General features: G+C 32.2%; 1 protein-coding gene across 1 annotated transcript in view; it reads left to right on the forward strand.

The window, feature by feature from the left end:
- The first annotated feature begins 5,407 nt into the window (after positions 1-5,407).
- The window catches only part of LOC145332230 (uncharacterized), a 28,740-nt gene continuing 20,084 nt past the window's right edge, over positions 5,408-14,063 (forward strand). Inside the window, exons 1-2 of the mRNA XM_080177183.1 lie at positions 5,408-5,493; positions 13,981-14,046. Of these exons, the coding sequence (XP_080033309.1) occupies positions 5,410-5,493; positions 13,981-14,046 (150 nt within the window). The 5' untranslated portion in view covers positions 5,408-5,409. The remainder of the gene's footprint in view (positions 5,494-13,980; positions 14,047-14,063) is intronic.

Below are 14,063 nucleotides of genomic sequence, written 5' to 3' on the forward strand. Positions count from 1 at the left end.
ATCGGATAGCTTTGAATGTTAAGTTAGGTATTTCAAACTTTTCATGTATTTTACTGTAACGATTGTGTACATATAGGAGCATATTAATTTTATATGCTATATGAAAATATGGGGTATGGGTTTCGGTGGTCAATTAATAAGTTTAAGTGAAAGAACCAACTATTTATTGGCAGGTATTATCAATAAATCTATTAATTTGCCAACAATAATGTAACAAGCCCTTGGCACTAAATTACGTCGAGGTCCTTTCCTCTCTCTCTCACACTCTCTCCCTCTTACTCTTTCTCTCTATCTATCCATTTTTCTCTCTCTTTTTCAATTGCTCTCTCTTATTCCTCTTCTAAACAAATGCTTGATTTTTTCACTTGTTACAGAGTCAACTTTTATTGAATTGTATATTAATTCTTGTTTGAAAATACTCATATAATTCAATTTTTTGTGTTATGAATAACATTAACCATTCTTTTATTAATTTTAAAAAGCTGAATTTTGCTTCCATTAAAAGCTCAATCGATCGATTATCTTAAGCAAGTTGCGAGTACTTCTCAATTATTGTATTTTGGATTTAAACAAGGCGTTTGATTAAATGATAAATCAACAACACACTAAAATAAAAAATTGACTAATATATATTTACAAGACTTTTTTTTACTATTTTGCTTAAGTTTGATTGACTATTACAATGGCACGCATCTTAAATGATAATTTAAATGTTTATTATTTTAGATTATATACTCTTTAATTCAATTTTTGAAAAGCGTACAAATAATTTGCGTAAAAGTACGCCAATAGTTTTGATTAGGGTAAATAATACGTCTTAAAGTTTATTTTCTGTACAAAGATCATTGGTTAATTCTGGAAAATATAAAAACCCTCAGTACGCCATTTTAACACACACACACACGAACCTTAAAAAACAGGGATTTGAAATCATTCTTCCTCCAAGAAAATTTTATCGATTATTTTTTTTACTTTTTACATTATTTAATGTTTTTTTAAACTTTTAAATATTTTACTTTATATAATTTTTATGAAGGTAGAAGATGGGTATATTTACCCCTGATTAATTGGTTTCCACGTTATTACGACTATCCTTTAACGAAAGCTTTTTAATTCAACCTTGCTACGTAGCCTTGTGTGATGCTAGGGTGTTTGAGTTTTTAGGGAACCACACTAATTACATAATATTATCTTGAGTTAGACGGGTTTTAAGCTATAAACAGACTTATACAATTAGATATGTCAATATCTTTAAGTTATTTATAATCTATATAATGGCACCTTTGAAATAAGCTCATATTATATCAAACCTATATTCGCCCTTTAAATCTATTAACTATATCCCATTATATAAAGTAGTAAGCTTTTTCGTATCTGCAGGAAAGGATCTTCTAACAGCTAAACCGAAATATTTTCTTTACAGTGAAGCATTCAATAGGCCCAGGGAAATTTTTAAAAATTTTATTGCTTTTTATCCTCTTATAAGAAGTATCCCCAAAAGTTAAATTTTAAAACGATGTTCACGTAGCGCGAACGTCGCCGGTTCAAACCTACGACATGATTTATTTAAAAATTCCAGTTTAATTCCCTGTAAGTAATCTTAACTTTTATAGATATCATCCATATAATAAAGTAACCGGATGTTTGTTTGTCTGTCTGTTTGTTTGTACCAGAGGAAACGCTGACCACTGAACCGATATGGTTCTCTTTTACAGGGTAGCTTATCATAGGCCCTGGAAAGATTTCTAACTATTTTTTTGAAAAACTAAAATTAAAAATAGTAGATGGTTGACTCCCCCCCCCCCAAAAAAAAAAAAAAAACAATAAATCACACCTTCAAAATATCTCCCTCTTTCTCTCTCTTCTTTTTTTCTCTCTCTCTCTCTGTCTAGATTTCGAGGTTTAACGGTGGCCGGTTCGAATCTTGTTGAAAATATTTTTTTTTTCATTGCTTTTTAAAAAAGATTTTGAGTGATCTTTCACAATTAGTTTTATTTTATTTTTTATCGACATTGTTCACAATGTTAGAAAAATATTTTTTTCTTTTGATCTCTGAAGTGGTTTTGATCTGATGTGCTTCAGACTGCTGGGATCAAAATTAAATGTTGATCTTAACCACTGAGCTATAGAGGATATCATATTAGTATAGTCAATTTAAACTAATAATAAAAAAATCTAAACATTGTCTATATTGCCTCTTTCAATTTTTACTCTTTCTCTCTCTTTGAGTACATCTTAAAAATTTTGAACTTAATATGTTGTCTATTGTGGTATGCTGGTCAAAGCGCTGACTATTAGATATGAAGATCATGCAATCAATTCCTGGTGATGTTAGATTATAATATTTTGTTCTTCAGTCTCTCTCTCTCTCTCTCTCTCTCTCTCTCTCTCTCTCTCTCTCTCTCTCTCTCTCTCTCTCTCTCTCTCTCTCTCTCTCTCTCTCTCTCTCTCTCTTGCTTTCTCTACGTATATTATTAATTTTGAAGAAAATTCATTGTCTCTTTTGGTATGGTGGTCAAAGTGTGGGCTTCCAGTTATGATGTTCATGCGTTCAAATCCCGGTGATAATAGATGTGATTGATATTTATTATTTTAGTTTATTATGTATTACTCTAGCAGTCACGCCCCCTAGAGGCTCTAGGGGTAGATAAAATGTTTTCTTTTCAATCTATGTTAAGATTAGCTGTTTCAGCTAGGCAGCGCTAGTTATATTTATTGGATTTTTGTGATTTCTCTTGGGAGGGTGGTGGTACCCTTCTCAAAAATAGCTATAAACCTTCCCAGGACCTATGAGAAGCTACTGTGTAAAGGATACTCATATAAGTTCAGTGGTTTGCGAGATCCTTCGCTACAGACAAAAAAAACCTTACTACTTTATATAATAGGATTTCTTTTCTCTTTATCTCTCGCTTTCTTTTTGTATCTTATTAATTTTGAAGAAAATTTATTAACGTTTTTGTTAGGGTGGTCAAAGTAATAGCTATCGATTATGATAATTGCGGGTTCAAATCCCAGCGATGATTGACATGATTAATTTTTTCAGTTTATTATTTCCTTGTCTATCGTGTCTTATGGATGCGATTTGAGTCTCACCAAAAACAGATTTATAATTTAAGTGACTGTTGGTACAATGTAAATCTTTAAAAATATAGTGTTTGGGTAGTTTCGAACTTATAACCTTCTGACTTGAACTGATGCAAAACTGGACTCTCATCTCTACCCCTGGGCTAAGATGATATACATAAACAGTGTGAAATTTTATAGTACGCTATAAGATTTCAGTTTTTATCTACCTTGTCTTTTTTCACACTTGATATTTGATCTCCTTCATAGCTCATTTATAGAATGTTGGTTTTCTTATCCGTATGTTGTGGGTTCGAGGCTCTCCGAGAGGGGCAGGGATTTTGTTGTTGATCAAAATTGGGTGTTTCTGTGTAGTAAAAGTTGTCGCAAATATAGGTATTAAATAAATATATAATCGTATTTTTTAGAAACAATTATTAAAACATACAAGTAAATAAATAAATAATTCCTTTATCTTTTAAAGGGCTAGCAAACAAAAAGGGATTTAGTTCATTATTCATATTTATGTTTCCGTAGGCAATGGAAAATACTACATTGCTAATCGGTAGATATGGGTATCTAGCATTAATGTTTCGTGCAGGACATTGTATCAATGTAAATATCAGGTATAGTAAAAGCTTAGTAGTAGTACTGCTACTCTAGAATTAGCAAATGCCCAAACGTACGTCAATTGTAAAAAAAATTTAGAAAATTAAGTTTTTTTAAAGCTCATTTAGTTTATAACTAGTTTTCCATTGCTGTGCTGTTAAGTAATGCATATTTCATAACTTTTATTGTCATAAAGTCAATAAAAATCATTAAAATATAAGTTGTCACAAAAATTCTAGTTTTTACATGGAAAGCTAACTTTTGCTAACTCCGAATATTGTTTGAAAAAATTACTTGAATTTGGGAGGATATTTTGTATTTTCTCTGATGTTTCTATGTTGTTATAAGCAGAGAAACTTTTACATTATTATTAGTCAACACCATACTATATTCAATACTTCATTATAAACAATTATTATTCTTCAATCATGCCTAAAATATTTAAATGCAAAATAGTAAAAGTTAAGAATAATTGAAATAAAATATTTTTAAAATACTTATTTCATAGAATACTTATTTTCATAGATTATAAATATTAGTGGCATATATTTTAAGTTTTCTTATATTTTTTTGAATGTCTTTGTTTATTTACTTTAATTACATCCTGGTTTGTTTTCTAAATTTAAATGTGATAGTTATTTTTATAGGTATAAAAACTTTAAATAACAAGTGATATTTTATGTTTTGTAATAAAATACTTCTTTTTTATATTTTATTAGGTGCGCCTTTTTACTGAAAAAAGTAATATAGATTCTTATGTAAGAATTAGACAGGAAAATAGCCTAAAACCAAGCCCAGAAACAATCCTTGGACCTTTAGGCCTATATTTTCAGTGGTAATTTAGATGTTAAAGAACAAAAAATTGTAGCATATTATAAAATGTACTTAATTAAATTATATATCATTAATTTAAACAATTGATGAGTAACATTGCCCTTTAAAATTCAATTAAAACTGACCTTTCTCGGGATACTACGAAGATACTCTATAATTAGATAATGTCCGTACAGCGTTACAAGGTCCAACAACTTGTTATCTTAAAGAAGTAAAGGGGGGGGGGAGTTTTGACACATTTGCGTAAACCTGGTACCTGGGCTACATCTTTGGACTGAGAGGATAGGTTATTAAAGATAAAATCATTCTTATATGATGAATTTCACGAAGTTTTAAGTTCTTTTGGATAGACCTCCAGGTTCCAGAGCTGCAGGCCTCCAGGTGGTCTCTGTACAGGTAAAAATGAACAAAAAAAATTTAAGTTACAAATCAACTATAAAACAAAATATGCTGCAGGCCTCCAGGTGGTCTCTGTACAGGTAAAAATGAACAAAAAAATTTAAGTTACAAATCAACTATAAAACAAAATATGCATCTTATATTATAAGTTGATTTAAAATGTGTCAAAACTCCCCCTCCCCACCATTTGTTGCAACTTATGGTATCAGAGTAGCTCCGAAATAGGCAAAAACCATCCGTTACTAACCTATCTAAGTCAAAATAATATTAACCAACACCTAACTTACTCATCTAATGGAATTTTAGTAGCGAAGCTACTCTATAATTATTTTTGTCTGTACATCCTTCTGATAGTCAGTCCGTAACGTAATGAGGGAAATGTGATTTTTTTTCAGCTGCTCTTTTTAAGTAGACGGCTAAATTTGTTTTGTGAATTTTCCATATACTTCCATGGAATTAATTCATCTTTTTAAAAAAAAATTACTAAATATTTTTCAGTTAAAAATGCCTTTTTATGTTCCTGCCGGGAACGGGAGCAGAAAACCTAAAAAGATAACCAGCATCAAAAACTCCTATGGTAACCCAAAGGTAGTATTTTTTTTAACAATTTAGGTTAGGTTATATTGGATACTAGGTAGCCCTGCATGCAGGGTCTGGGCACCGCAGGCAAAGTCCACTAATAGTTATGGCCCAATGCAGGGCAAGGGTTAGAGAAAAGGTTTTGTGTGCCTAAATACCTGAACCTGATAGGTACACTGCAAATTCTTTCTTAGCGTACCTAAACCTGGATAACCTCTACAGGACAGGTACATCAAGAAAGTCTTTCTCTTTGTATCTGAACCTGGATAACCTCTAAAGGAGATGTAAATCACAAAGTCTTTCTTGGCGTACCGGAACCCGAATAACCTCTAGAGGTCAGGAACATAAGAAAATCCTAATGTGTACCTGAACCTAGAGAACCTTAAGAGGACAGGAACACACGAAAATTTTAATGTGTACCTGAACCTAGAGAACCTTAAGAGGACAGGAACACAAGAAAATTTTAATGTGTACCTGAACCTAGAGAACCTTAAGAGGACAGGAACACACGAAAATTTTAATGTGTACCTGAACCTAGAGAACCTTAAGAGGACAGGAACACAAGAAAATTTTAATGTGTACCTGAACCTAGAGAACCTTAAGAGGACAGGAACACACGAAAATTTTAATGTGTACCTGAACCTAGAGAACCTTAAGAGGACAGGAACACACGAAAATTTTAATGTGTACCTGAACCTAGAGAACCTTAAGAGGACAGGAACACAAGAAAATCTTAATGTGTACCTGAACCTGGATAATCTTTAGAGGACAGGTACACCACGAGCTATTCATTGTGTACCTGAACCCGGATAACAAAGTCTTCGAACAACGTGTACACATTAATGTGTTTTTTTTGTGTAGCTTTTTATTGTTGACGCGACTGTCACAGCATTGATAAAACTATTTCCACTATGTGTTTTTTTTAACCCGCGGCCGAGGCTCAACAATGAGCGCACTCGATAGTCGTCGGGGAGGTGAAAGGTTCGAATCTCGGCGCGACACCGCGCCATAACTAAAGACGTCACAAACGGTTCCTACTGCTGCTTTGTCAGTGCGCAACATTAATTAGAGAAGGGGGAAAGCCTTGGCCTATAAATAGGTGCAACGCATTACCACGCACAGTTCGGACAAAGCTTAGACAAAGGTCGTGCAATTAAAGGGTTGGTTGTCTGTTGGATGTTACTAAAATCCACCAGTGGGCGTTAGAGTATTGCATCCCATTACAAGCGGATGATATAATTTGGTTCTCTAGATGATCTGTTTGTTTGAATCTCTGTCACTACTCGTTGTCTGTGGTTTGAGGGCTCTTGAAAAAGTTTCTTAATGTTTGTATATGTATAAAGTTACACAGGGATTGGACAATAGACGATAAAATTATTCATTCCTCCCCAAAATTTATGTGAAAAATATTACCTTGGCCGTAAATGTAAACATTGATGAGAAGAAAGTGATGTAGATTTATTTATCCGCCATTGTCCTATCCCTGCCTGATGTATACATCAATTGCGATCACTTTTTCTTTTTATTAGATTTATTCAAAGTATCTAGTATGGTTCATTTGCCCCCCTGTTTCAATATACCCTGTCGGGGGGAGGTGATGGGTTCGAATCTTGGCCGCGTCTAAAGATGTTAAACGTGGTATACTGCTGCTATGTCAGGTGGGTGACATTAATAGTCAAAGTAAAGGTATTGACTTGGCCTTGGTGCAACCTACAACCATGCAGAGTTAGGACGTCCAGACGAAGATCGTGAAATAAATGAGCTGATTTTCTGTTGGGCATTAACTTACCTAATACCTTATGTGGTTGGACTGAAAAGAAAAGATTAGCTCCCAAAAATTATTCATGGTTGTTGGACCTGATGTGTCATGGACAACCTTAAGTTAAGTCATTGAATAGAAAAAAAATAAAACATTAATCTACTCTGTTAATGTTAAATTAAACTTAATATTTTTAAATGTGGGTTAGTCCTGCGTGGATAAGGCCTCCCACAAGAATGACTTTCACTTTGACTTTCATTTATAGAAAGATGTCTCAATTTTTTTAAAAATTGGGTAAGGGTGGGGGTGGTAATTAAGGTTTACCATCTATAAATGGTGATCTTGGGACATTACCATTATCTGTTAATCTACGCATTAGCTAGGAAAACTATTCTAATATAGCTCAATATAGTACACAAGTTTTTCTTTCCTAATAAAAGCTCATTTTCCTTTTAAGGGATTTATTATTAAATTAAAGTTTATAGTTTTCTAGCGGCTGCGCCCCCAAACGGGCTATATAATTAATGGGTTATGAAAGAGCAGAAAAATAGCCAAAAACCACCACATGATTTAAATCCAAAAAATAGAATAGCCGAAAACAACCCCCGGGGTCTAAGTGAAACTTGCCTACAATAGAGAACTCAAGTAGCACGTAAAATGTTTTCTTTTCAATCTATATAATAAGATCATAGGTTTACCAAAAAAAAGATCCGCTAGACAGAGGGGAAAAAACTTCCCGCCATCCTTTTTCTAATTATTTTCAACAATAAGGGGTGGAGATTTCAGTGAATGACAGGCAATTTAGGTGAAAACTCCGAGTGATAAATGCTAACCTACACATTGAAGAGTTCTATTTTGTGAAAATTTAACCTAAAAACACAAAAAAGGAACTATATTGCTGGTAGCAAAAGTAAGATTGGCTGCTAATGTAATCTCTAATCTGAATAAAAATCAAACCTTATTCTCTCATGGCCAAGGAGGGATGCTTTTATAGTGCTTTATAAAAAATGACGTCATAATGGCCTACCATTGGTCAATTAAAATGTAAATTAGCCTGATATTGGTAATTTAGTCTGTGTATTGGCCTATCATTGATCATTTGTATTGTATGACGTCATTTTTTATAGGCATTATAAAAACAGCTTCCCAAAGAGAACATCACAGTGCGATCCAGTGGGACATCCAAAAAATTTAAAATCAACTTTTATCTATCCTGGGACCTAATAATGGCTATAAGTAGACAGCTAGAAAAGAAATTTTTAAAAAATAGTAATTTTTGGCGGATTTATGCCATTTTTAAAAAAAGGTAGTGAAAAACTTCTTTTCAGTTTTGATGATTTTCCAGATTATTTTACCCATTTTTTTCAAAGCAACAAAAAATACATTTACAATTAGCTTTTGCAAATAATTTTTGATTGAGGTATTTTTCAGATACCTGTACTAATGTCTAATTAAAGAAAAAATTTTAAAAAATATTTTTTTGTGGGTGTAAAATTACATTTTGTGAGAAAATTTCACCAAAAATATTAAGATTTTTAACCCCAAAAAATCAGTTTTCTCCATTTTACCCAAAAACGGCCTCCCAGCCGTTTTTGAGTCATTGAGCATTTCACATTGCATGGTTTGAACAATTTCGTTCTTGTTAATTTCAAATTTTCCCTCGTTAGAGTAGGAAAGAGTCATTTTAGAGCCCAAACTCAACTCTGCAATGTTTTCTAACTTTTTGAGGCGGATCTTTTTTTACTTTTGTATTATTTGCCTGCGGCGAACCGTTTCGCCGTTATTTGCCGCTATTGGCGTGATTTTTAACGATTTTTGCCGTTCTCGCAGTCTTAATGGACATATAAGGGTTAAAGGAGTCGTTAAATAAAGATGACTTATAAATACTTTTATTTTAGCAATTGAATTTGCTAAATTTCATATTTTCTAGAAAAATTTGTATTTCTAACCGGTTTCGGTCCAGCCGAAATTCAAATTTGGGGATTTTTATAATATTTGCTAAAACCTTATAATATATGCGTGTGAGAGAGAGAGAGCAATATACGTGTGAGAATAATATAAGTAATTATGTTTATATTCTTATACAAACTTTAAATGAAGATAGCTAGACTTAGAATAAAGCTAATAACACAAAATCAAAAGTTTTTTAAAAATTATGTTATTATTGTTTATATCTGTAAAAAAAATATTTGAAAATATGCCTTATAAGTGTCCTATTTTACTTATACTGGACCTACCAAAAAATGCAGGGACTCGAACTGGGTGCACCTGACGCTATATTCTTGTTCACAAACATTGTTTGCATTGAAGAAATATTCACATAGACGTTTATTTTGTTAAAATATTTCTATCCTAACTAAAGTTATGAAGGTTTATAGATTTTTTAAAAATAGGGTAGCTTCGCTCCTCCAAAACAGCAAGACGTACTTACAAAATACACATTAGAAGTTAACAGAGGCAAAATTTAAGTTATTTCCTAGCTAAAGCAAAAAAATTACATAATTTCTTCAAATACAAGACTATTTATGGAAGTTTATTTTGTCTACTCTTAATGTCCCGATTTTTGGCAAAAGATAATCTACAACCTTTCATTTCTCTATTAATGGAAAAGTATAAGGATTACTGTTGTAAACTTGAGAGAGAATGGATGATAATTAATAATTGTTCATTGTCCCATCCCTGCCCTGCTAGTTTTTATCCACTCCATCCATCTCTCTGTTTTCTTAGGCTTACATAAAGATTATTTGGAAAATTCCCACTAGCTTATAGTGGACAATACTATAGATCTAAAGGGAAAAGATAATGGCCAATAAATTGATATACAATATACATCCCCAATGATGATCACAAAATTACCCCTTCTGTAAATTTAAATTAGTGGTTGAAACGTATGAACACTCAATTTTACGTAACAACGAAGCTAGTAAAAGTGGCTGACTCAGATTATTACGTCAAAAAAATTAACAAATGAGAGGCCACTATAAATTTTACCATTTGTCAATTATAGTGTATACTGGCCTCTCATTGGTTATTTTTTTGACGTCATGATCTGAGTCAGTCACTTTTACTAGCTTCTGAAACAACCAATCAAAATTTACTAAATCCCCAAAGTTGTTAAGCCAACAAATAATAAGACGGTACTATAAAATTTTGGGGACAAGTGTAATAAATAGCCTATTGTCCCTTCTCTCTTAGACAATACAACACCCCCCTAAAAACTTTTTTCTCAAAATTTGAAAGGTTTAAATACTAAACTCACAAAGACTTAGTGTATTTGTGAAGTATAAAATACAACATCTTCTACTTATCAGAATGGAGCGGGCAATGGATATTTAATTACTCTGGAACCCAAAGTTTTATAACCACATTTACTAATTCATTACTCAAAATTTTAGGTTCTTATGTTGAATTTTGATTGGTTAGTTGTAAACCAGTTGTGTCCATACTTTTTAACCAATAATTTCAAAAACGTAGAAGTGCTAATTATGTTTATTGATGTACCTTCAGATCTCTACTAACTATAGTGCTAGTTTTGATATTCGATTTAGAGTTTTATTTTATTTGTTCAGCTCTAATTAGGAAATTTTGGGTTTATAATCCGCTAAGCCTAAGTTTATTTTAATAATGAACTTTGATTGTACAAAGGGCGATGTTTCATCGGTGTAATTCAAACAGAAACTGCCGAAAATCTTGATATTTTGTCGGGTTAAATTCAGGGTATACATAGATTTGGAATGTAACCAAGAATAGAAACCATTGTTCCTTGATTTTCCATTTATTTCATTTCTTAATAGGTTTCAGATTTCTCGTTTTAATATTTACAAAGGGAGTCATTTTGTTCGCGTATTTTTTTGTTGTGTGTACGCTTTTACTGAAAATACGCGAGAAAAATGACCACTTTTTAGCTCCTGGGGTGAGGGGGGATAATGTTTGTCCCATTATCTGGTGAAGGAATCTGACCAATTGTTTCTCCCAGATTTATATTTGTGTGTGTATGAGAAATGAAGATAAATGAAACCACTTATCAAAACTTTACTCAATTACTTATAGTTATGTAAAATAGTTAGGTAATGTAATTTCAGATGCAAATTATATTTGTTTATGTAATTATTTTTAACTAGCAAAGCTCTGTATTCGAAGGGGTAGGGAGATGAAAAATAGCCTTAAGCTATCCCAAGCCTTAAATCTAACGAAAAATAGCTTCATCCATCCCAGGACCTATGTGAAGCTTTTCTAAAATGGAGAACTAAATCGGTTCAACAGTTATTAAGATCTTATGCTTTAGACAAAAAAAAACCTTACTACTTTATAAAATGGGATGCAATGCTTTTAATGTGCATGGTTATGAGTTGCGCCTGTTTATGGCCAATGCACTCCCCTTACTCTTACTATGAAAGTCGCATGTCACACAGAGATTCTTCACCTTTAAAAAAGTGTAAAAAAAAAGTTACATAACCTACTACAAATCTCAAGAATGAGACAATGGGTTATAAATTAATATACATCCCCAGTGATGTTAATTTAATTTCCCCCTTCTGTATGTTAAAATCATTGGTAGGAAAGTTTTGTCTCCTATAGTTTTTAACTAACCAATCAAAATTCAATAAAAGAACCCAAACTTTTTTCAGCCAACAATTTTGGTCACCCTTGTAATTTACAATCAATTGTCCTCTCCCTCCCTGACGAATGTAAAGAAAACTTTTTTCATATCAGCACAAATATACATTCAGCCATTTGTTGGTTGCAGCCTTTGTTAGAAAATTGATACATGACAAACTAAGGGATCTAAAGGGATAAGACAATGGCCGAGAAATTTTTGTACATTCCCAATAATAATACACAAAATTATACCTTCTGTAGAATAATTAGGGGGTAAAACGGCTCAACTTAATGAACCAACCAATAAAAATTCAATAATAGTCCCCAAAGTTGTAAGTTAACGAATAAGAAAACGTTATTATAAAACTTTGGGGGCTAGTAATTAACAACCAAATGTCCCCTCCCTCCCTGTGACAAACTAGTACATTTATTTGTAGCGCATCTGCTCTATAAATGGTGTAACTTGGTAGTAGCAAACCTACTCCTCAGTATTTATGTCATTAATATTATGGAGATGCCGATTTGCATATAGAAAAATGGAGATAATCCACTTTTAATTATGGCTTCGAAACCGATCAATATTAGAACCGGTTCTGAGCCTTACCGAAAAATTACGCAGAGCATCGAATAACAGACAATTTTCCAAGAATAATAAAATCATAACATCAACACCAATTTTGTTAGCTTAGGGCTTCTAAACTGCGATAAATAACCATTTGTTCAGTATTAGAAAAAAACATTGTTAAAATGTTTGTAAATATGCCTATTGTTAAAAAAAGGAAAAATTAAAATTTAATATCCTTACATAACTATTCTCCAAAGAATGTAAAAATTCTAATCTTTCATACAACATTTTTTACATATTTAATCGTGAAATTTTAATCAAATATATATGAAAACAAGGATGACAACATCCATAAGTAGCGAAGCTCTTAAATGATGAAGGGATATCGGGAAAAAATTAATATAGAGCAGTGTCATACAATAAACATGAAACTTGATAAAATAGGGAAATCAAAAACCTTTAAAATCACGCAACCTTTAAAACCTAAAAATATAGGAATCGATCTAGCACCGCAATTAATAGACATATCTTAATGAAATATGATGGACAAATGTAGAATATGAGCAAATTAAATCCCTGATAATTTCAGCCGTCAATCCTGAAAAGGAAAAGAGAAAATTACGAAAACCTAAAAATCTAGAAATCGATCTAGCACCCCAATTTAAAGACAAATCTTAATAAAACTTATGAAAATATGTAGAATGTAAAATTGATTAATTACTAAAATTTGAGCCCTCCATCTTGAAAAGGAGTTGTGGTAATCGATCTAGCACCCCCAAAAAAAAAGACGGACGGACAAAACAATGGGCATATATAATAGGAATCTTCACTAAAAATTTCATCTGTCTATCTTTTATAAATCACGTTTCCCCCAAATCGTTTCTTACGGAGAGACGGACATACGGACATTTCAAATTATAGAGTAGCTTCGCTATTAAAAATATTTCCAGTTTGGCTCCGAATCTGATTTATATCAACTGATTAAGATCCACTATACGATGGTAAATTCAAACAATCAATTATAAATGCCCAGGGATCTAAAGGGATAGGACAATGGTCAATAAATTGATAATATTTAATTAAATTGATAAATAAATGGTCGTTTTAACAACGTCAATTATGATACACAAAATTACTACTTCTGTAGATTTCAATGACAGGTTGACACTCAACTAAATAAAACAAACCAACTTATCAAAATTTAATAAAAGTCTCCAAAGTTATTCAGTCAACGAACTAGAAAACGATAGTATAAAACTTTGGGGACTAGTGTAATGAAGAGCCCAATGTCTCCTCCCTACCCATCAAATGTCACAATAATGGCCCCAACAACTTATCTATGTGTATTCCAGGGAGGGAGGGGACATTTTACTGTAAATTACGCCGGTACCCAAAGTCGTATAAAAACGTTATTTTATTCGTTAGCTCACAAGCTTTGGGAACTTTTATCAATTTTTTATTGGTTAGTTCCAATATTCCAAACTTTTTACCCAATAATTTTAATCTTCGATTGTCTTATCCCATAAGATCCCTAAGATTAGACATAACTATTAATAATTTTATTTTATTTTAGTGGTTCGATGCTATTTACACTGGAGATATAGAATACATCAAGAAACATGTCAAGAATATAAATACAGTAAGTTTACCTTTTGA

The sequence above is a fragment of the Acartia tonsa genome, chromosome 11 (assembly GCF_053477335.1).
Source record: "Acartia tonsa isolate MP-2025a chromosome 11, ASM5347733v1, whole genome shotgun sequence".
NCBI lineage: Eukaryota > Metazoa > Arthropoda > Copepoda > Calanoida > Acartiidae > Acartia > Acartia tonsa.